General features: G+C 44.0%; 1 protein-coding gene across 7 annotated transcripts in view; it reads left to right on the top strand.

The window, feature by feature from the left end:
• The window catches only part of dapk1 (death-associated protein kinase 1), a 252,251-nt gene that overhangs the window by 151,573 nt on the left and 76,511 nt on the right, over nucleotides 1–24,167 (top strand). For all 7 annotated transcript variants that reach the window (XM_085985055.1, XM_085985078.1, XM_085985086.1 and 4 more), the window contains exons 12-14: nucleotides 3,616–3,735; nucleotides 11,822–11,920; nucleotides 12,279–12,377. In XM_085985055.1, the coding sequence (XP_085841181.1) occupies nucleotides 3,616–3,735; nucleotides 11,822–11,920; nucleotides 12,279–12,377 (318 nt within the window). The remainder of the gene's footprint in view (nucleotides 1–3,615; nucleotides 3,736–11,821; nucleotides 11,921–12,278; nucleotides 12,378–24,167) is intronic.

The following is a 24,167-nucleotide window of genomic DNA, read 5'->3' as shown; positions in this document are numbered from 1 at the left end:
TGCACCCTCTCCAACGCGATCACATCCTTCCTGTAGTGTGGCGACCAGAACTGCACACAGTATTCCAGCTGTGGCCTAACCAGTGTTTTATACAGCTCCATCATAACCTCCTTGCTCTTATATTCAATGCCTCGGCTAATGAAGGCAAGTATCCCATATGCCTTTTTTACCACCTTATCCACCTGTTCCGCTGCCTTCAGGGATCTGTGTACTTGCACACCCAGATCCCTCTGACCCTCCGTCTTGCCTAGGGTCTTTCCATTCATTGTGTATTCCCTTGCCTTGTTAGTCCCCCCCAAAGTGCATCACCTCGCACTTTTCTGGGTTAAATTCCATTTGCCACTGTTCCGCCCATCTGACCAACCCATCTATATCGTCCTGCAGCCTGAGGCTACCCTCCTTGCTATTTACCACCCTACCAATTTTTGTATCATCCGCGAACTTACTGATCATACCTTTTACATTCATATCCAAGTCATTAATGTAGACCACAAACAGCAAGGGACCCAGCACCGATCCCTGTGGTACCCCACTGGCCACAGGCTTCCAGTCACAAAAACAACCTTCGACCATCACCCTCTGCCTTCTTCCACTAAGCTAGTTTTGTATCCAATGTGCCAAGGCACCCTGGATTCCATGGGCTCTTACCTTCTTGACCAGTCTCCTGTGCGGGACTTTTATCGAAGGCCTTACTGAAATCCATGTATACCACATCCACTGCGTTACCCTCATCCACACACCTAGTCACCCCCTCAAAAAATTCAATCAAATTAGTCAGACATGATCTTCCCTTGACAAAGCCATGTTGACTATCCCTGATTAATCCTTGCCTCTCCAAGTGGAGACAAATTTTGTCCCTCAGAATTTTTTCCAATAATTTTCCTACCACTGATGTTAGGCTCACTGGCCTGTAGTTCCCCGGTTTTTCCCTACTACCCTTCTTGAATAATGGTACTACATTAGCGGTTCTCCAGTCCTCTGGCACATCCCCTGTGGCCAGAGAGGTCCTGAATATATGTGTTCGAGCCCCCGCAATCTCTTCCTTTGCCTCGCACAGCAGCCTGGGATACATTTCATCCGGGCCTGGGGATTTATCCATTTTTAGGCCAGCTAAAACTGCCAATACCTCCTCCCTCTCGATGTTAATATGTTCGAGCATATCACAGTCCCCCCGCCCTATTTCTATGTCTACATCGTCCTTCTCCATAGTGAAAACAGATGCAAAAAATTCATTTAGAACCCCACCTACATCTTCCGGCTCCACACACACATTGCCACTTTTGTCCCTAATGGGCCCTATTTTTTCCCTAGTTATCCTCTTACCCTTAATATACTTATAAAACATCTTCGGATTTTCCTTTATTTTGCTCGCCAGTGTTATTTCATGGCCCCTCCTTGATCTCCTAATTTTTTTAAGTATCCCCCTGCACTTTTTGTACTCCTCTAGGGCTTCCTCCGTCTTTAGCCTTTTGTATCTACCAAAAGCCCTCCTTTTTTTCCTAATCCATTCTCGTATATCCCCAGACATCCAAGGTTCCCTGTGGTTTTTGGAACCACTCTTGACCTTTACGGGAACATGTTGCCATTGTATGATCTCAATCTCCCTTCTGAAAGCCTCCCATTGCTCCGATGCGAATTTTCCTACAAGTAGCTGATCCCAGTCCATTTTGGCCAGATCCTGCCTTATCCTATTAAAATTGGCCTTCCCCCAATTTAGAACCTTTATTTCCGGCCCATCCCTGTCCTTTTCCATGACCACCTTAAATCTTACCATATTATGGTCACTATCACCAAAGTGCTCACCTACTAGCACTTTTTCCACTTGGCCGGCCACATTCCCTAGAATTAGGTCCAGTACCGCCCCCTCTCTTGTAGGACTTTCTACATGCTGGCTCAAAAAGCTCTCCTGGATGCACTTTAAGAATTCTACACCCTCTGAGCCTTTCACACTCTGACTATCCCAGTTAATATTGGGGAAGTTGAAATCCCCCATTATTATTACCCTATTATTTGCACATTTCTCTGAGATTTGCCTACATATCTGTTCCTCTATCTCCCCCTGACTGTTTGGAGGCCTATAGTACACTCCCAGCAAAGTGCTTGCCCCCTTTTTGTTTTTAAGCTCCACCCATATGGCCTCATTAGAGGACCCTGCTAATATATCATCCCTCCTTACTGCAGTAATTGACTCCTTAATTAATATTGCGACACCCCCTCCTCTTTTACCTCCCCCTCTGTCTCGCCTGAAGATTCTGTACCCCGGAATATTGAGCTGCCAGCCTTGCCCCTCCCTCAACCATGTCTCCGTGATAGCAACAATATCATACTCCCATGTGTTTATCAACACCTTCAGTTCATCCACCTTATTTGCAAGACTCCTTGCATTAAAATAGATGCCATCCAGCCTTGCCCTTATATATTTGCCCTGTCTACCAAGCTGACTTGTTTTATTCTCTATAATTGGCAGCACATCACCCCCTATTTCAGCTCCCCTCTGTATCCCATCCCCCTGCCAAGGATGTGGTTGACTCTTGTCTGAAATGCCCTACCAAACCACTACGACAGAGTATAATAAGAATAAAACCGACGGACCACCCGGCAACAACTTAGGCATCGGATTCGTACACGACAAAAGTCGACCCTGCAAAGTCCTCCTCGCTAACATCTGGGGACTTGAGGGGACTTAACTAACGTCCTCAGCAATCTACCTGTCCCATACCATAGTCCTACTCACAGAATCATACCTTTCAGCCAACATGCCAGACTTCTCCATCACCATCCCTGGGTATGTCCTGCCCACCAGCAGGGCAGACCCACCAGAGGTGGCAGCACAGTGGTATCCATTCGGGAGAGAGTGGCCCTGTGAGTCCTCAACATTGACTCCGGACCCCTGAAGTTTCACTGCATCAGCAAGGAAACCGCCTGCTGATTATCACCCTCCCTCCCTCAGCTGATGAATCCATACTCTTCCCTGTTAAACACCACTTGGAAGAAGCACTGAGGGCAGCAGTGTACTCTGGGTGAGGGACTCTGTCCATCAACGAGTGTGTCTCAGTAGCATCACTACTGAACAAGCTGGCCGAGACCTGAAGGACTAGGGCAGCAGGCGCATGGGAACACCATCACCTGCAAGTTCCCCTCCAAGTCACACACCATCCTGACTTGGGAATATATCGCTGGTCCTTAGTCATCGCTGGGTCAAAATCCTGGAACATCCTCCCGAATAGCACAGTGGGAGTACTTTCACCACACTGACTGCAGCACTTCAAGAAGATGGCTCATGACCACCTTCTCGAGGGCAATTGGGGATGGGCAATAAATGCTGGCCTTGCCAGCGACGCCCATGTCGAATTAAAAAAAAAAAAACCTCAAATGCTAAAGCTGGACAGTTCTGTCATCATTAATTAAAATGCACTGTTTTTAAAATTAAAATAAAAACGGAATTTCCGTAGGATTTAGAATAATTGGCAGAGAAGCTTATCTATGTATAAATTATGCTATTTTTGAAAATAGTGTAAGTACTTTCTTCCTCCCCCATATGTTCAGTAGTCTTTGAACAATAATTTTTGTTTGGCTTCCAAAAGTGATTAGTTTATTTTTTCTCCTTGTGCTAAGGATGAAGAGGATTCCTTTGTAATGAAAGCAATTATTCATGCCATCAATGATGATAATGTTCCTGGTCTACAGCACCTCCTTGGATCTCTTGCCAATTATGACATAAACCAGGCTAACAAGGTAACTTCTGCATCCTTTGGTATGTTTTGTTAATGCCTTAAGAATTAGTTCCTCCCCAGCTTCCGGAATAGCAGATTCCAATTGTGTTAATTTTCACAATTTAATGTCTTAAGTGTTGTATTTGGCAAAAAAACTGCAGAAGTTAGGCCAATGATTTAATAGTGAACAGAGTCTGTAAGATGATAAAAAAGCCAAATTCACTATATTCTAGTACTGTATATGCTACATAGAATTTCATCACCTTGTACACTTGCATAACAAATATATTTGTGTTCCTGTAGCGTAATTATGGTTATTGTAGGTAATTTCATGTTATCACGGTAATCAAAATTGTGCAAAAATGCTGTAGGCTGTCTGATATATTAACATCAAGTACAAAGAAAAATTCATAATGACAGCTGATTGCTGTGGATGTCTAGTTTATACTGGATTGCTACTGTTAAAGCTATTTAACAGATCAATTTTCATTCAAACAAATGCGTCTTCATAATATTGTTGTAGAGTAATTCCACAAAGCTACCAACAAAATTTGAATCCACCCCCCAACATCCATCACAAGCAACCATTTGGCTTTCCAAAGGCAACAAGGTTGAATAGTTTGGGAACTCTGCATAGGAAATAGAATCATAGAAATTTACGGAACAGGAGGAGGCCATTCGACCAATCGTGTCTGTGCTGGCTGAAAAAGAGCTATCCAGCTTCATCCCACTGTCCAGCTCTTGGTCCATAGCCTAGTAGGTTATGGCACTTCAAGTGCATATCCAAGGACTTTTTAAATGTGATGAGGGTTCTATCACCCTTTCAGGCAGTGAGTTCCAGATCTCCACCACCCTCTGGGTGAAAAAAGATCTCCTCAACTCCCCTCTAATCCTTCTAACAATTTCTTGAAATATATGCCCCCTGGTTATTGACCCCTCTGCTAGGGGAAATAGGTCCTTCCTATCTACTGTATCTCGGCCCCTCATAATTTTATACACCTCAATTAAGTCTCCCCTCAGCCTCCTCTGTTCCAAAGAAAACAACCCAGCCTCTCCAGTCTTTCCTCCGTAGTTAAAATTCTCCAGTCCTGGCAACAGTCTCGTAAATCTCCTCTGCACCCTCTCTACTGCAATCACATTTTTCCTGAAATGGTGAGCACAAGTGCACAGCCCTGGTCACACTGCTTTGAATTTCTAATGTTCTGTTCCCAGCCTATTGCTTTATGAAGTGTTTTTTATTTTAATTGTTGTAAAAAAAAAAAAAAAAAATGCTTGTTGATTACTCACCAATAGTGCAGAATTAAACCAATATTCAAACAGTGGACTAAAGACAAGTAAAAATAAATTTCTATAAAAATAAGGTGAAATAATATCATTGACTAGTAAATGTAGCTTCCTAATATGTTCTTCACTTAGGAAATATTACTGTTACTCCTGAATGTATGTTTGTTTTTTAAATCATGACTTCTTAAAGACAAGCCGTGGCCCAAGTGATCGCTGACTAGATAAACTGGAAAGTTGAGAATTCCAGTCCCAGCATTGCCTGTTAAACAAATATTTCCTGTTGAATGGCTTTTCTTGGTTCTTACTCTGCTTATAATTTCTCCTGTTCTCCTGATAGCTGGTGTTGTCCAGATTCCAAGAACGACTTTAACGCGTAAACCCCCAAAAAAGTTTTTTTTTTTTAGGTTTACACATTGCACACTAGCTAATTTTAATATTCAGATATATATATAATATGTTCCAAGCTATTGATCCATCTCAAGCAGTTAAGCCATCCTGCTGCTTATTTTAGCATTTTTCTAGATAAACATTTTACCTGGGCCTCCATAATGATTCGGTAATACTGAGCCACAGAGATCAGGAAGTTCTTGCATGCAATCCCTTTCAGTACTGAGTTAGCTGACCTCCATTGGAATGGTGATGGGCCCTTTAAAATTGGCCTTTTTATCCCTGGCTGATAAAGGTGAAAAGTTAGCAGGTGTTCCTATTGCTGATTGCTGCCTGACGACCCTGCAAGACAATATGTATGTAATTGGCAATGGCTGTCTGGGCTCATCAGTGAAGAATGACCACTGAGGGTTAACGGGCCCGACTAAACAATACTCCAGCATGAGTCAATGCCTTCAAAACAGAAGGAAGGTAAATTGAGGAGGGATATTTTACTAGGGTCAGTTTTTGGGTCTTTATTTTTTTAGAACAGGACTCTAGTAAGTAAAATTGGTCATGTGTATCCTCACACCTACATTATATTTGCATAGCGCCCAGTAATTCAGGAAAGAGGAGACTGGAGAGAAATTTTGGAACGAAGAACAAGTTATTATCTAAATGGAGAGAAACTGCAAAGTGCTACAGTACAAAGGGATCTGGGGGTCCTGGTGCATGAAACACAAAAAGTTAGTATGCAGGTGCAGCAGGTGATCAGGAAGGCCAATGGAATCTTGGCTTTTATTGCAAGGGGGATGGAGTATAAAAACAGGGAAGTCTTGCTGCAGTTATACAGGGTATTGGTGAGGCCACACCTGGAATACTGCGTGCAGTTTTGGTTTCCATATTTAAGAAAAGATATACTTGCTCTCGAGGGGGTTCAGAAGAAGGTTCACTCGGTTGATTCCAAAGATGAGGGGGTTGACGTATGAGGAAAGGTTGAGTAGGTTGGGACTCTACTCATTGGAGTTCAGAAGAATGAGAGGCGATCTTATCGAAACATATAAGATTGTGAGGGGGCTTGATCGGGTGGATGCGGTGAGGATGTTTCCACTGATGGGTGAGACTAGAACTAGGGGGCATAATCTAAGAATAAGGGGCTGCCCTTTCAAAACTGAGATGAGGAGAAACTTCTTCACTCAGAGGGTAGTAAATCTATGGAATTTGCTACCCCAGAGAGTTGTGGAAGCTGCAACATTAAATAAATTTAAAATGGAGATGGGCAGTTTCCTAGCAGATAAAGGAATTAGGGGTTACGGGGAGAGGGCAGGGAAGTGGACGTGAGTCTAGATTCGGATCAGCCATGATCCTATTGAATGGCGGAGCAGGCCCAAGGGGCCGTATGGCCTACTCCTGCTCCTACTTCTTATGTTCTTATGTACATACTTTAATTGTTACTATAAAAATCATCCGACAAATGCCAAGGTTGAATTCAAGTGGAAATCTCCAGCATTGGCAACATATACCACACAAAGTGGATGCCATCAATTTGTATTGGGGATTTCTTAATAGAAAAAAAATTGTATCTTTTTGAAATTAAATAAACTAAAACCTGCAGTATTAGAAAAATATTTTAGAATGGAAAATGGTTTGCCATCATAAATGAAAATACACTTTTATTAATAGTAAAATAGTGAAGACAAAAATCTACCCCAATGTGTTGACTATATGTGGTGCGTAACTTGTATAAGTACAATATTGTGAACCCAGAAAGATGAAAATGGATTGCAGAGCGACACAACGGATACATGGGGCACTGTTTATAAAGCATTTAATGAATTAATAAGTCTTTGTAGAAATGCAGGAATTCATATCAAAGGTAGGTATTTCCATGATCAACTTGAAAGATTTAGTGTTTGCATGTCACTTTGGAAATTGTCTTGAATAAGATACACTAAAATAGGTGCTCTTGCCAATGGCAAGCAAACATTTGCAAATGGTTTAAAAATTGTATTGCTGTTAATCAAATAAGTCAATTTAAATAATAAAAACAAAACATGCTGGAAACACACAGCAGATCAAGCCAGCATTTGCAAACTGAGAAGATAAGTTAGCCTTTCAGTTCTCATGAAGCGTATACAACTGAAACATTAACTTGCTCTTTGGGGGATGGGCACCAGGATGTAGCATTAGAAAGGAGAAACAAAGTGCATAAAGGATGGGGAGAGACTGATCGCACTAGATTAAGAAATAGTAAGGTATTGGTGGGGTCAGACTGAGAACTCTTGACAGATGAAATTGCAGTCTGTAACGTCACCTGTTGCCGGGTGGCCCTTAAATGGCCTGCTGAGCCCGCTGGGCGGGCTCAACAAGGTCAATCAAGGGAAAATCGCGCGGATTGGCCGGACGTCGAAGTAGGCGGGTCTAAAACCTGAAAGTTGTAGTCCCGCCTTCTTCCCGACAGCTTCAGGAAAATCGACCCTATAGAGTCAGAGTTATACAGCACAGAAAGAGGCCCATCGTGTCCGCGCCAGCCATCAAGCCCTGTCTATTCTAATCCCACATGGGAATATGATGTCATGGCGAACAGTGATCATAGTATCATAAGGTTTAGATTAGCTGTGGAAAAGGACAGGGAGCAATCTAGAGTAAAAATACTTCACTGGAGGAAGACAAATTTCAGAGGGTTGAGAACAGGTCTGGCCCGGATAAATTGGAATCAAAGATTGGCAGGCGAAACTGTAATCGAACGATGGGCCGCCTTTGAAGAGGAGTTGGTTTGGTTACAGTCGAGGTACATTCCAATGAGGGGGAAAGGTAGGGCAACTAAAGCCAGAGCTCCCTGGATGCCGAAATTGATAGAGTGTAAGATGAAGCAGAAAAAGAGCGCGTATGACAGATGTAAGGTAGAAAATGCAAGTGAGAATCAGGCTGAATTTGGAAAGTTCAGAGGGGTAGTGAAAAAGAAAATGAGAGGCAAAAAAAGGGTCCGAGAATAGATTGGCATCTAACATAAAAGGGAATTCAAAAGTCTTCTATAGGTATATAAATAATAAATGGGTAGTAAGAGATGGGGTGTGGCCGATTAGGGCCCAAAAAGGAGACCTACGCATGGAGGCAGAGGGCATGGCTGAGGTACTAAATGAGTACTTTGCATCTGTCTTCACCAAGGAAGAAGATGCTGCCAAAGTCATAGTAAAAGAGGAGGTAGTGGAGATACTGGATGAGATAAGAATTGATAGAGGAGGTACTAGAAAGGTTGTCTGAACTTAAAGTTGATAAGTCACCAGGACCGGATGGGATGCATCCTAGGATGCTGAGGGACGTTAAAGGGGAAATCACGAAGGTACTGGCCATAATATTCCAACCCTCCTTAGATACAGGGGTGGTGCCAGAGGACTGGAGAATTGCAAATGTTACACCCTTGTTCAAAAAAGGGTGTAAAGATACACCCAGCAACTACAGGCCAGTCAGTTTAACCTCAGTAGTGGGGAAGCTTTTGCAGATGATAATCAGGGACAAAGTTAACAGTCACTTGGACAAGTGTGGATTAATTAAGTAAAGCCAGCACAAATTTGGTAAAGGCAAATCATGTTTAACACATTGATCGAGCTTTTTGATGAGGTAACCGAGAGGGTTGATGAGAGCAATGCAGTTGACGTGTATATGGACTTACAAAAGGCATTTGATAATAGGCTTGCCAGCAAAGTTGAAGCCCATGGAATAAAAGGGACAGTGCGAAGTGATACATTTTGGTAAGAAGAACAAGGGGAGGCAATATAAACCAAAGGGTACAGTCCTAAAGGAGGTGGGACCTGGGGCTATATATGCACAAATCGTTGAAGGTGGCAAGGCATGTTGAGACAGCAGTTAAAAAAGCATACGAGATACTAGGCTGCATTTAAAAAAAAAAAAAAAGGCATAGAGTACAAAAGCAAGGAAGTTATGATGAACCTTTATAAAACACTGGTTCGGTCTCAACTGGAGTATTGTGTTCAATTCTGGGCACCACACTTTAGGAAGGATGTGAAGGCCTTAGAGAGGGTGCAGAAAAGATTTAAGAGAATGATTCCAGGGATGAGGGACTTCAGTTACGTGGATAGACTAGAGAAGCTGGGGTTGTTCTCCTTAGAGCAGATAAGGTTGAGAGGAGATTTGATAGAGGTGTTCAAAATCATGAGTGGTCTGGACAGAGAGAAACTGTTCCCATGGGCGGAAGGGTCGAGAACCAGAGGGCATAGATTCAAGGTGATAGGCAAAAGAACCAAAGGCGACATGAGGAAAAACCTTTTTACACAGCGAGTGATTATGATCTAGACTGTACTGCCTGAAAGGGTGGTGGAGGCAGACTCACTGGCACAAGTCAGGAGTGTGATGGAATACTCTCCATTTGCCTGGATGAGTGCAGCTCTAACAACACTCAAGCAGCTCGACACCATCCAGGACAAAGCAGCCCGCTTGATTGGCACCCCATCCACCACCTTAAACATTCATTCCCTTCACCACCGGCGTACCGTGGCTGCAGTGTATACCATCTACAAGATGCACTGCAGCAGCTCGCCAAGGCTTCTTCGGCAGCACCTCCCAAACCCGCGACCTCTTCCGCCTAGAAGGACAAGGGCAGCAGGCGCATGGGAACACCACCTCCAAATCACACACCATCCTGACTTGGAAATATGTCGCCGTTCCTTAATTGTCACTATGTCAAAATCCTGGAAAACTCTGCCTAACAGCACTATTGGGAGTACCTTCACCACGCGGACTGAGCGGTTCAAGAAGGCGGCTCGCCACCACCTTCGCGAGGGAAATTAGGGATGGGCAATAAATGCTGGCTTTGCCAGTGACACCCAGATCCCATGAATGAATTTTTAAAATAAATTTAGTGAACAAAGCGGAGATCACCCCCAACTACAAAATCCAAGCTTGAGTTTCTATCATCATGCCAGATCAGAATGTTTCCAAATGTCAGAGGCATAAGACAAAATAGATACTGAATCAAAGAAGGCGATAGTAGGAGTGGTGACCAAAAGCTTGTTTAAGGATGGTCTTGAAGAAGCAGAGGGAGCTGGAAATTCAGATATGTTTAGGGAGGGAATTCCAGAGCATGAGGACTTGGTGATTGAAGACACAGCCACCAACTGTGAAGCAATCTGTTTTGGAGAATGTATGAAGGGCCAGAATCAGAAGAACAGAGATTTTGGGGTCCTGGGAACGGGTTGTTGCTCTGGAGGAGGTTACGGAGATTGGGAGGGATGAGGCATTGAGTGCCAAAGTAGGTCAGCAAGGACAGGAGTAATGGGCATGGGATAAGAGCAGCAGAGTTTTGGCCTAGCTGAAGTTTAAAGACGGTGAAGGATGGAAGGCCAGCCAGGAGAGTATTGGAGACAACAACAGCAGGATGAGGATATCAATGGCAGATGGACTGAGGAAGGGTCAGAGGCAGACAGTGTTACAGTAGTGGAAGTAGGTGGTCTTTGTGTTAGAGAGGATATAGGGTCGGAAGCTCAGCTGAGGGTTGAACACGATTCTGAGGTTGTGAACAGTCTGGTTGAGCCCAGCAGTGCCCAAGGAGAGGGATGGAGTCCGTGCAGTGGCCAAAAAAGAGTGGCTTTGATCTTCTCGTGTTTACTGGAGGAAGTTGCAGCTTATCCAAGACTGAATGTCTGACAATACAGGCAGTGGAGGAATTGAGAGAGGTGGAGCTGGGTGTCATCAGTGTACATGTGGAAGCTCACCCTACTGCAGATGGTATGGAATCATTTCATTATTTACACTGACTTTTTAAAAACAATCCTTAATAGGGTGGGATCAAATCAAGTGCAATCATGTCTATATGTACACCCACCCAGTGCACTTTCAGGAAGGGTCACTGAATTGGAAACCCTGCATAATTTTTTTTCCCCCTTTTTTCTTTCCTTGCTGCTATAGCCCAGGAGCCCCACGGTCAATTGTAGTACCCAACTGAGATCAGCTAATTCAGCACAGGCCATGGTTCAAACTTGGGAGTTTCCCAGTTTTTGTATGGCACAGCTACTTCCTGGATAAACTTGCTGAGACATCAGGGTGGCTGGCAAAATGGTTGAAAATAACACAAATAATTCTTTGCCTTTTCTTTAACAGACTAAACTTATTTTAAAATGTTGACATAATGTGCTGCTTCACTTTAAGAAAACCCTGGACATGAGGAATCTCTGCAGCAGTTAGGAGGCTGGGGATTAGCTTACAAGATAATCACAAGGATTCAGAGGTCAGGCTGAAGTGTAAGAGAGACTTGGGGAAATTAAATCACTGGTGTGGCAGTAAGTAGTACTGATTTGGATCCAGTCCAAGGGCTGCAATTGGCCCGTGAACTGTAAGATGAGAACCCTTCAATAAGTGTTCAATTTAGACTAAAGAGGAAAATTGGACATTTAAATCTCCACTTCCCACCACATTATTATTTGTTTATAATCTTTCGGCAGCATGGAACGCCTCCCCTGATGGTTGCAGCTGGTTGTGGAAACATCCAGATTCTTAACTTGCTCATCCAGAAGGGAGCAAAGATTGATGTACAAGACAAGGTTTGTGCTAGAACTTCTCAAAAGTAATATCTTGTTTTTGACTGAAAATCTTTTATGTCTTGTTACTGAGTTATCATACCCATTTGTATATAACTGGAAAGTCTCATTTTGTAATGGGCTGTAGAAAAAAATGGCCATTTGTTATCCATATCATTTCCTTAAAGCTTCTGCAATCTTAAGTAAAAATCAGTTGTCGTTTATGTAGACATATTTTACTGAATGTTTGTTTAATTGACTGGGCGTTCAGAAGTTTGCAACTGAGTCTAATGACGTTCACCTCAGAAAATTATCTTAAAAATGACATTACTTTGTGTATACTTTTTATTGCTTTTCACAAAATTAATCTCATTGCTTCTAGTCTGGCTCAAATGCACTTTATTGGGCAGCAAGGCATGGCCATACTGAAACATTAAAGTTCTTGCATCGGAAAGAATGTCCACTGAATGTACAAGATAAGGTAAGCAAAAATTTAAAATTAATACTAGTGTCACCTTCATAATTTTGGTAAATACACTCTTAAATTAGTTTATTAAAGGGGTATATTTGTGTGTATTTTATTGTGAATGAATTGATGAGAAGTACTACAGTTATTGTCTTGCCTGTAAATTCAATAAATTTTCCTAAGTTTTTAGGAAGTTAATAAAATTCAAAAGAAAAAGTATAAAATGTGATTTCAGGGAATTAATTGGCATTGGCAGTATCTCCATTTTAATCACAAATTACTCCTGAATAACATTTTGTAGATAGTTGTAAGTAAATATTTGTTAAGTTATCACCGAAACAGTTGAGTACACTATCTTCTGTTGTCAAGCTTGATGGGACTGCCATCACTTGGTTCCACTCTTACTATCTGATTGTAGGCAGAGCATCTTTAGTACAGGTAGACTATCCTTTATCCGAAAACCTCGGGACCAGCCGAGTTTTGGATAAAGGAGAATTTTGGATTTCGGAAGGTGGGTCGGCGGGGGGTCGTGCGCACGACTTACGCTGACGCTCAGCGTAAGTCAGTCGGGGTCGGCGGGGGTCAGGGCCGGCGGGGTACGCAGGGGGGGTCGGCGGTTGTCGGGGCCGGGGGGGTCGGCGGTTGTCGGGGTCGGCGGTTGTCGGGGCTGGCGGGGTCGGCGGGGGGTCGTGCGCACGACTTACCCTTTATCCGAACTTGCGCAACCGGAACCCTCTAAAAACCGAAGGTTTTTTCGTTCAGCGTAAGTCGTACGCACGACTTACGCTGAACGAAAAAACCTTCGGTTTTTAGAGGGTTTCGGTTTTCGGAAGTCCGGATAAAGGGTAGTCTACCTGTAATGACTTCTGTTCCCACCTCTACATCACCCTGGAAGTTGCCCAAGGATCATCCGTGGCTCTTTCACCATCATGTACGATTCCATCCAATGACATGGGTCATCTTCCACATGTACAGTGATATCACCCAGCTCTACTTGTCCACCGTTCATCTCAACCCCTCCACTGCCTCTGCTGTCTGACTACTTGTCTGACATCCAGTCTTGGACGAGTCTTAACTTCTTCTAGCTAAACGTTATGAAGACTTAAGCCATCAATATTGGCCCCTGCCACAAACTCGGCTCCTTAGGCACCGACTGGCAGAGTCAACATGGATTTATGAAAGGGAAATCCTGTTTGACAAAACTATTGGAGTTCTTTGAGGATGTAACTAGTGGAGTAGACAAAGGGGAACTGGTAGATATGGTGTATTTGGATTTTCAGAAGGCCTTCGATAAGGTCCCACACGAGGTTGGTGAACAAAATTAGGGCACATGGAATTGGGGGTAATATACTAGCATGGATTGAGAATTGGTTAATAGATAGAAAACAAAGAGTAGGGATAAACAGGTCTTTTTCAGGATGGCAGGCTGTGACTAGTGGGGTACCGCAAGGATCGGTGCTTGGGCCCCAGCTATTCACAATCTATATCAATGATTTGGATGAGGGGAATAAATGTAACATTTCCAAATGATACAAAGCTAGGTGGCAGTGTCAGTTGCGAAGAGGATGTGAAGAGGCTTTAAGGGGATCTCGACAGGCTCGGTGAGTGGGCGAGATTATAATGTGGATAAATGTGAAGTTAGCCACTTTGGTAGAAAAAACAGAAAGGCAGAGTAGAGTATTTCCTAAATGGTGAAAGATTTGGGAATGCAGATGCTCAAAGGGACCTGGGTGTCCTTGTACATGAGTCACTGAAAGTGAATGTGCAGGTGCAGCAAGCCATTAGGAAGGCAAATGGTATGCTGGCCTTCATTACAAGAGGATTTGAGTACAGGAGTAAAGAAGTCTTACTCCAATTATATAGGGCCTTGGTGAGACCACACCTGGAGTACTGTGTACAATTTTGGTCTCCTTACCTAAGGAAGGATATACTTGCCATAGAGGGAGTGCAACGAAGGTTCACGAGATTGATTCCTGGGATGGCGGGACTGTTGTATGAGAAGAGATTGTGTAAACTAGGCCTGTATTCTCTTGAATTCAGAAGAATGAGAGGGGATCTCATTGAAGCATACAAAATTATTACAGGGCTTCATAGGATGGATGCTGGGAGAATATTTCCCTTGGCTGGGGAGTCTAGAACCAGGGGCCACAGCCTCGGGATAAAGGGCTGAGATGAGAAGAAATTGCTTCACAAAAAGGGTGGTGAATCTTTGGAATTCTCTACCCCAAAGGGCTGTGGAGGCTCAGTCATTGGGTATATTCAGAACAGAAGTCGATAGATTTCTGACTAGTAAGGGCATCAAGGGATATGGCAATAGGGCCGATGAATGGAGTTGAGGCAGAAGATCAGCCATGATCTCAATGAATGGCGGAGCAGGCTCGAAGGGCCGAATGGCCTACTCCTGCTCCTATTTCTTATGACTCCATCTCTCTCTCCAGCCAGTGTTTTGGACTGAGCCAGACTCTTGCATCCTGGTCAACTCCAAGCTGTTTTTCACCTCTTACCCTTTCCATCATAAAGATCTTTTACCTCTGTAGCATCACTCATCCATGCCCCTACCTCAGTCCCATCCACCACTGAAACCCTTATTCATGACTTTGTCACCTACAGATTCAATTATTCCTGTACTCCCCTTGCCAGCCACTCATCCTCCACCCACCATAAAATTTAGTTTGTCCAAAACACTGCTGCTTGTATTCTACCTTGCACCAAGTCCCACTCGCCCATCATCCCCATCTTGGCTGTCCAGCATTGGCTCCCACATCACCAACAACTTAAATTTAAATTTCTCATGCTTCTCTTTCAATCTCTCCACAGTCTCAGTGGGCTAATCTCCTTCAACTCTTTAAAAACTACCACCCTCCAATCACTCTGTTCCTCGGAGTCAGCCTCTCATGCCTACCTCCTCTCTTCGCCCACCACTGATAGCTGTGTTCAGTTGCCAAGCTCCCACATTGTCTGTAATTTCCTCCATAATCCCTCTATTTCCCTCTCCTTTGTTAAGACTCTCCTTAAAACCCATATATTCAACCAAGCTTTTGGTCACCTTTCCCTAATAATATCGGCTTCTCTGGCTCAGTGGCCATTTTCCTCGCGTCCCTGTAAAGTGCCGTGCGATATTTTTCTACATTGAAGACACTATATAAATGCAAGTTGTTCTTTCTTCCTTTCCCTTTTCTTGCTGTTCTTCATCATCATCAATATGCCTGGAACATTTCCTTCTTTATCCAAGTTAGGGAGGCAAGAGTGAAATATTGAACTTAATTGATGGGTAAAACAATTCTACATTCATCTTGGAATCATACAATGATACAGGACAGAAGGAGGCCATTCAGGCGATCGTGCCTGTGCCGGCTCTTTGAAAAAGCTATCCAATTAGTCCCACTTCCCCACTCTTTTCCCATAGCCCTGCAAATTTTCCCCTTTCAAGTATTTATCCAATTCCCTTTTGAAAGTTTTTATTGAATCTGCTTTCACTGCCCTTTCAGGCAATGCATTCCAGATCATACCAACTCACTGTGTAAAGAAATGTTTCCTTATGTCGTCTCTGGTTCTTTTGCCAATTACCGTAAATCTTTGTCCTCTGGTTACTGACCCTTCTGCCACTGGAAGCAGTTTCTCCTTATTTAGTCTATCAAAAGCCTTCATGATTTTGAACACCTCTGCCAAATCTCCCCTTAACCTAAGGAGAACAGCCCCAGTTTCTCTAGTCTCTCCATATAACTCAGGTCTTCCATTCCTGGTACCATTCTAGGAAATCTCCTCTGCATCATATCTTAGGCCTTGATATCCTCCCTAAAATGTGGTGCCCAGAAATGGCCATAATACTCCAGCTGGGTCCTAACCAGTGTTTTTTTAAAGGTTTAACATAGTTTCCTTGCTTTTGTAATCTATGCTGCTAATTATAAAGCCAAAGATCCCGTATGTCTTTTTAATTACCTTCTCAACTTGTCCTGCCATCTTCAAAGACTTGTGTACATACACCTCCAGGTCTCTCTGTTCCTGCACCCCCTTTAAAATTGTACCATTTAGTTTAAATTGCCTCTCCTCATTCTACTACATAAATGGATCACTTCACACTTCTCTGCGTTAAATTTTGTCTGCCATGTGTCTGCCCATTTCACCAGTCTGTCTATGTCCTTCTGGAGCCTGTTACCATCCTCCTCAGTGTTTACCGCATTCCTACGTTTCATGTCATCTGCAAACTTGAAATTATGCCCTGTTATATATAAACCCCACATTTGTATATTCAAATCCCACCATGGCAGCTGTGGAATTCAAATTCAGTTAATTAAATAAAATCTGGAATAAAAATCTAGTATCAGTAATGGTGACCATAAAACTACCAGATTGTCGTAAAAACCCATCTGTTTCACTAATGTCCTTTTTCAGAAGGAAATCTACCACCCTTACCTGGTCTGGCCTGGCCTACATGTGACTCCAGATCCACAGCAATGTGGTTGACTCTTAACTGCCCTCTGAAATGGCCTAGCAAGTCACTCAGTTGTATCAAACCGCTGGGAAAAACAATGGGCCGTATATTCCGATCCCTACGGGTGTGACCCGTAGGGACATTGGAAATGCCGGTTTCAGGCATGCGCTGAAAACCGGCATTTCCGATCTGTCACGAATGCTCATGACAGATCGGACGCCTACCCTAGGGAAGGGCATCTGCGGGTGGAGAGTTCCGCTTTTTGGAGAACCTCCGCCTGCAGAAAACCCTTAGAAATCTTACGCCTGGTAAAAGCAGGAGTAAGGTTTGCTTTTACCAGCATAAGAGTTGAAAAAAGTAAACAAAATAAAAATTTTCTCGCTCATTTATCATTTAAAATACTTTTTTTTTTTTAAAAGGTAAGTTTATTTTTAGCCCATGTGATTTTTAAAAATGTATTTAATGTTTTAGTGTTTTTGAGATGATCTTCATTTATATATTTTACAAGTCTATCTGTCAAGTGTATGAAGGGAGATTCCCTTCTCCTATTGGTTCCCCATGGCCCACATGATCCCAGGGACGCTTGCGAACCGCATGAGCCTCTGGGATACGTGGGCCCTGCGCATTTCCAGTTGGAGAGGCCCAGTATGATTTGGACAGGTTGGGTGATTGGGCAGATGTGTGGCAGATGCAGTATAATGTGGATAAATGCGAGGTTATCCACTTTGGTGGCAAAAACAGGAAGGCAGATTATTATCTGAACGGCAATAGATTGGGAAAAGGGGAAGTGCAACAAGACCTGGGTGTCTTTGTGCACCAGTCGCTGAAGGTAAGCATGCAGTTGCAGCAGGCGGTTAAGAAGGCAAATGGTATGTTGGCCTTTGTAGCGAGAGGATTCGAGTACAGGAACAAGGATGTCTTGCTGCAGTTGTACAGGGCCTTGGTGAGACCACACTTTGAGTATTGTGTGCCGTTTTGGTCGCCTTATCTGAGGAAGGATGTTCTTGCCATGGAGGGAGTGCAGCGAAGATTCACCAGACTGATACCTGGGATGGCAGGAATGACGTATGAGGAGAGATTGGATCGATTGGGCTTATACTCGCTGGAGTTTAGAAGAATGAGAGGGGATCTCATTGAAACGTATAAAATTCTAACAGGACTAGACAGACTAGATGCAGGAAGGATGTTCCCGATGGCCGGGGAGTCCAGAACCAGGGGTCACAGTCTAAGGATAAGGGGTAAGCCATTTAGGACAGAGATGAGGAGGAATTTCTTCACCCAGAGAGTGGTGAACCTGTGGAATTCTCTACCACAGAAGGCAGTTGAGGCCAATTTATTAAATATATTCAAGAAGGAGTTGGATATATTTCTTAAGGCTAAAGGAATCAAGGGATATGGAGAGAAGGCAGGGACAGGGTACTGAGTTTGAATGGCAGAGCAGGCTCGAGGGGCCAAATGGCCTACTCCTGCTCCTATCTTCTATGTTTCTATGAACGGAAGTATACGTACCTCGGGAGCCCTCAGTTAAGTCCGTAGATTTTTTCCAGATTGGAGGCCTCCACACGCAGGAAGCCTCCGATTGGAAAATACAGGCCAATAAGAATAAAACCGACAGACCACCCGGCATCAATCTAGGCACCAGATTCAGACACTTCAAAGGCACACTCTCCCCAGTCAACCCTGCAAAGTCCTCCTCACGAACATCTGGGCACTTGTGCCAAAATTGGGAGAGATGTCCCACGGACTAGTCTAGCAACAGCCTGACATAGTCATACTCACAGAATCATACCTTTTTAGCCAGCATCCCAAACTCCTCCATCACTATCCCTGGGTATGTCCTGTCCCACCGACGCGACAGACCCAGGGGTGACAGCACAGTGGTATACAGTCGGGAAGGAGTGGCCCCGGGAGTCCTCAACATTGACTCCGGATCCCATGAAGTTTCATGACATCAGGTCAAACATGGGTAAGGAAACCTCCTGCTGATTACCACCTAACGCCTGCCCTCAGCTGATGAATCAGTACTCCTCCATGTTAAACACCACTTGGAAAAAGCACTGAGGGTAGCAAGGGTACCGAATGTACTCTGGGTGGGGGACTTCAATGTCCATCACCAAGAGTGGCTCGGTAGTACCACAACTGACTGAGCTAGCTGAGTCCTGAAGGACATAGCTGCCAGACTGAGCTTGCGGCAGATAGCGAGAGAATTAACACAAGGGCAAAAACTGCTTGACCTCATCCTCACCAATCTGCCTGCGCAGATGCATCTGCCAATAACAGTATTGGTAGCAATGACCACTGTGCAGTCCTGTCTTCACACTGAGGACACCCTCCATTGTATTGTGTGGCACTACCACCGTGCTAAAGGGGATAAATTCAGAACAGATCTAGCAGCTCAAAACTGGGCATCCGTGAGGTGCTGTGGGCCATCAGCAGCAGCAGAGTTGTATTCCACCACAACCTGTAACCTCATGGCCTGGCTTATCCCTCACTCTACCATTACCATCAAGCCAGGGGACTAAACCTGGTTCAATAAGGAGTGTAGAAGAGCATGCCAGGAGCAGCACCCGGCGTACTTAAAAATGAGGTGCCAACCTGGTGAAGCTACAACACAGGGCTACATGCATGCTAAACAGCGGAAACAGCATGCTATAGGCGGAGCTAAGCGATCCCACAACCAACGGATCAGATCAAAGCTCTGCAGTCCTGCCACATCCAGTCATGAATGGTGGTGGACCATTAAACAACTAACAGGAGGAGGAGGCTCCATGAATATCCCCATCCTCAATGGTGGTGGAGCCCAGCGTGTGAGTGCAAAAGACAAAGTGTTCGCAACCATCTTCAGCCAGAAGATGGTTGTGGTCAGTGCTCCCTCTAAATATTACCATGGGTGCGGGGCCGGTTAATGCGTGGTACCTTTTAAATGTGCCGCGCACACGCAGTATCTTCAACAGGACCGATTGTGAGTGGCCTGCGCGGTACCATCACAGATTGCTGCGTGGCTGTGCACCCACACAGCTTACAAGGAACATTGGATATGTTTGTTGGAGGCCAGTCATCTTCGGCCCAGGACATCACTGCAGGAATTCCTCAGGGCAGTGAACTAGGCCCAAACGTCTTCAGCTGCTTCACAATGACCTTCCCTCCACCATAGTCATAAATGGGGATGTTCGCTGATGATTGCACAGTGTTCCGTTCCATTCACAACTCCTCAGATAATGGAGCAGTCCATGCCTGCATGCAGCAAGACCTGGACAACATTGAGGCTTAGGCTGATAAGTGGCAAGTAACATTCGCGCCACACAAGTGCCAGGCAATGACTCTCTCCAACAAGAGAGAGTCTAGCCATGTCCCCTTGACATTCAAAAGGATTACCATCACCAAATACCCCACCATCAACATCCTGGGGATCACCATTGACCAGAAAATTAACTGGACTAGCCACACAAATATTGTGGCTAAAAGAGCAGGTCAGAGGCTGGGTATTCTGCAGCAAGTGATTCACCTCCTTACTCCCCAAAGCCTTTCCATCACCTACAAAGCACAAGTCAGGAGAGTGATGGCATAATCTCCATTTGCCTGGATGAGTGCAGCTCCAATAAGACTCAGAAGCTCAACACAATCCAGGACAAAGTAGCCCGCTTGATTGGCATCCCATCCACCGGCTTAAACATTCACTCCTCCACCACCGGCATACCGTGGCTGCAGTGTGTACCATCTACAAGATGCACTGCAGCAACTTGTCAAGTCTTCAGCAGCACCTCCCAAACCCGCGACCTCTTCCACCTAGAAGGACAAGGGCAGCAGGCGGCAATGCCCACATCCCATGAATTAATTTTTTTTAAATCCAGGTCAAAAAATGCAGTGGTCCCAACACCAACCCCTGGGGAACACCACTGCATACTTCTCTCCAGCCTCAAAAACAACCGTTCGCTACTCTGCTTTCTGCCCCTTGGCCAATTTCATATCCACGCAACTACTGCCCTTTTAATCCCATGAGCTCCAATTTTGCTAACAAGAAAATTGTTACAGGAGTTGCTGGATGGCAATCGGGAGAGGGAGCCCTGTATGATACTCCATTTTTTTAAAACCTCCTCTTTGACCAAGCTTTGCTTCAGCTGCTGTGAAGCACCTAGGTACTTTTTTCTACGTTAAAAATGCAAGTTGTTGTTCTTAGGCCAATTGTTGTACTTTAACTGCTCACCTGGCTGATGCCAGTTAGTTCAACACAGACCAGGATTGAACCGAGGACCTTTCCAGCCTATTATTTAACAGCTCTGGCTGCCTGAGCATCCCCAATTTTAATCGCTCCACCGGTGGTGGCTGTGCCTTCAGCTGCCTGGGCCCTAAGCTCCGCAATTTCCTCCCTAAACCCCTCTGCCTCTCTAGCTCTCTTTCCTCCTTTAAGACACTCCTTAAAACCTACCTCTTTCACCAAGCTTTTGGTTATCTGCCCTAGTATCTCCTTATGCAGCATGGTGTCAAAATCTGTTTGATAACGCTCCTGTGAAGCACCTTGGGACATTTTACTACGTTAAAAGCGCTATATAAATGCAAGTTGTTGTTGCTGACTGGGTTAACTTGCTGAGCAGTCTGTGGAACTGCTGAGTTATCTACACCTAACCAAGTGTAACAACTGCAGAACACATCCAATTTCTTCGTTTAATGTTTTGGGAAATTAAGTGAATTTTTTACTAATCTAGTTTTGAAATCATAAAACATCTAATTACAACTATACAAGACATAGCACTGTACATTACGATAACAATGATTGACAGGAACAAGATACAGAATACCCTGATGTGACTTAGAACATGTGAAGTGGTGCAGGATGACTGGATGAGTATAATCTGCAGTGGCTGGGAGGAAATCAGAAATTCCCTGTGGTTAATTACAATAAAGGGTATAACATCCTAAATTAAGTCTTTGTGTAGAATATAATCCATAAAGCTACTTTTGCTTGATTATGCACCCTACAAAATGATCATGAAATATCTGAACGTTTAAGAGTTGTGTTGCTGATGTTTTGGTGTTCGTTGCTGTTTCCAAGAATTTCTGTGCACTGCGCCGAGAGATGTGGCAGGAGAAATAGTTCAGAGGCTGCTGGGATGAAGTCATGGGTCAAGTAAAGAAACATCTTTGTTGTGAAAAAAGGTTCCTAGCAGGTCTTTAGAAATGTTTCCAACGGCTTAACTGAAATTTTGTCATTTTTACATGAACTTGCAAGTGACTTGATTGGGGGTGTGGTGAGAATGCACAACACTAATGCATTTTTGAAAACATGTGCTGACTGATGGTTCATTGGCATAGAGCTGGAATGTAATTAGCCATTGATATAAACTGCATGCGAGATTGAGCTAGAAATATTTGCAGGTCAATTTTTCCTTAAATTACATTAAAATCTTGGAATTCATACAATTGAGATTTATTAAACGTTATGATCTTTATTCTGAAAAGTATTAATAATCATTGTAGCTGCCTATAAGTAGCACATCTATTAAAGTGTGCTTGCAGCCAAGCTGGATGCTGGGTGTGGGGGGGAAATAGGAACTCCAAGCAGTGTATGTGATAGCAGTGGGCTGGTAGAGCACAGTTAGTAGTGAATGGGATCACTCGTAAAGCATTGGGGAGAGGAAGTGTCATTCTTAATAACGAAGCTGGGGGGGGGCGAGGAGGTGTGACAGAGATGAAGCACTGATTTGTGCTGAAGATCAGGAGCATAGAAACATAGAAGATAGGAGCAGGAGTAGGCCATTCGGCCCTTCGAGCCTGCTCCGCCATTCAACGAGATCATGGCTGATCATCCAAACCCTAGCACCCGATCCCTACACCGACAGCCATCCCACCCAAACCCTATCCCCGTAACCCCACGTATTTAATCCCCCCTAACACTAAGGGTCAATTTTTATCATGGCCAATCAACCTAACCCGCACATCTTTGGACTGTGGGAGGAAACCGGAGCACCCGGAGGAAACCCACGCAAACACGGGGAGAATGTGCAAACTCCACACAGACAGTCACCCGAGGCCGGATTTGAACCCGGGTCCCTGGCGCTGTGAGGCAACAGTGCTAACCACTATGCCACCGTGCTGCCCTTACAAGAGCGCGCAGCAATTTGGGGCCGTGTTGGTAGCAGTGGTGTCAGGAGTGTGGAGAAAAAAGGGGTAAAAAGAGCATTCCTGAAGCTGTTGGGAGCAGTGTGGAGGTTTTTTTTATTCAATCCACTTCAGAGGGTGGTTAAGAGTTGGTGTGGGACTGGAGCCACGTATAGGCCAGACCGGGTAAGGATGGCAGGTTTCCTTCTGTAAAACCAATTGAGTTTTTCCGACAGTCCGACCACTTTGGCCATTTTTACTGATGTTAGCTTTTTAATTCCCAGATTAAAACAAAAATTATATTCAAATTCTCCAATTGCCATGGTGGAATTTGAGATCTTGCTATCTGGATTACTCGTCCAGTGACGACAATACCATACCCATTCTGGTATGTTCGAACTTGACACTTGGTTTTTATATTTTTGCTGGGATGGTGGTGGAGATCGAAGTGGGAAGCTGTCCTGGCAGTTGTATCTTGGGGAATGTTGACCCTCTTGTCGGATGTGCTTGGCTATTTTGTGCTTTGCTTATCTCCCCAAAGTTGTGCAGAGAAATGGAGTCTAAAAAACTTAAACAATACTAAAGAAATATATTGTGAAACCACTGAACCAAAGCTCAGGCATGTGGAAACAAACAGAAAATGTAGACATTAAAAAACTGAGAGCGGAATCGATGAGTTGAACATTTCAGTATAGACTGCACTGATATTCTTAGGCACCAATTCCATGTCTTGTACTGTAATTGGAGATTTTGCTGCCAGGATGCAAGGATCAGTGAGTTACCTAAAGTTAAATTCAAAATGTGAACAATGCAGAACTGCACATATAAAAGAAAAATGCCAAGATATAACTACAATCTCAAACAATTTCAAATTATTCAATCTGTAAAAATGTATGTAAGGTTCTACAAACCCACTTGCATACATACAGTAGTTGCGCTTGTTTAGGTTTTCTTGACAAGCGGGTGACCTAATTATAGCCATGCTTACAAAATCGCGTTCTTATATCAATTGAACTTCCCAATTTTCTGCTTTCCTTTCCTCCTTCCCACTCTTTTCCCCCACCTACCCTACCCCCACACGCCCCCCCCCCCCCCCCCAAATTTTGGATTCTTTCTGGTCTTTATTTTGATTTCCTGTAGGTTCAGCTACATTAAATAAGCTGCTGGATTACTAGTTCAGTAATTATTTACTTGTCCAACAGTATTCTATTTCTGCTTTAGTGTTTTAAGCAGCAAAGTACTGGTGCATTTTTAAGTACTTTGTATTCAGAAAGCCC

The sequence above is a fragment of the Somniosus microcephalus genome, chromosome 1, assembly GCF_052327205.1.
Source record: "Somniosus microcephalus isolate GS21.2 chromosome 1, FLI_Smic_1.0, whole genome shotgun sequence".
Taxonomy (NCBI): domain Eukaryota; kingdom Metazoa; phylum Chordata; class Chondrichthyes; order Squaliformes; family Somniosidae; genus Somniosus; species Somniosus microcephalus.
The sequence above is the reverse complement of the archived record's forward strand: the minus strand, read 5'-3'. Positions and strand labels throughout refer to the sequence as shown.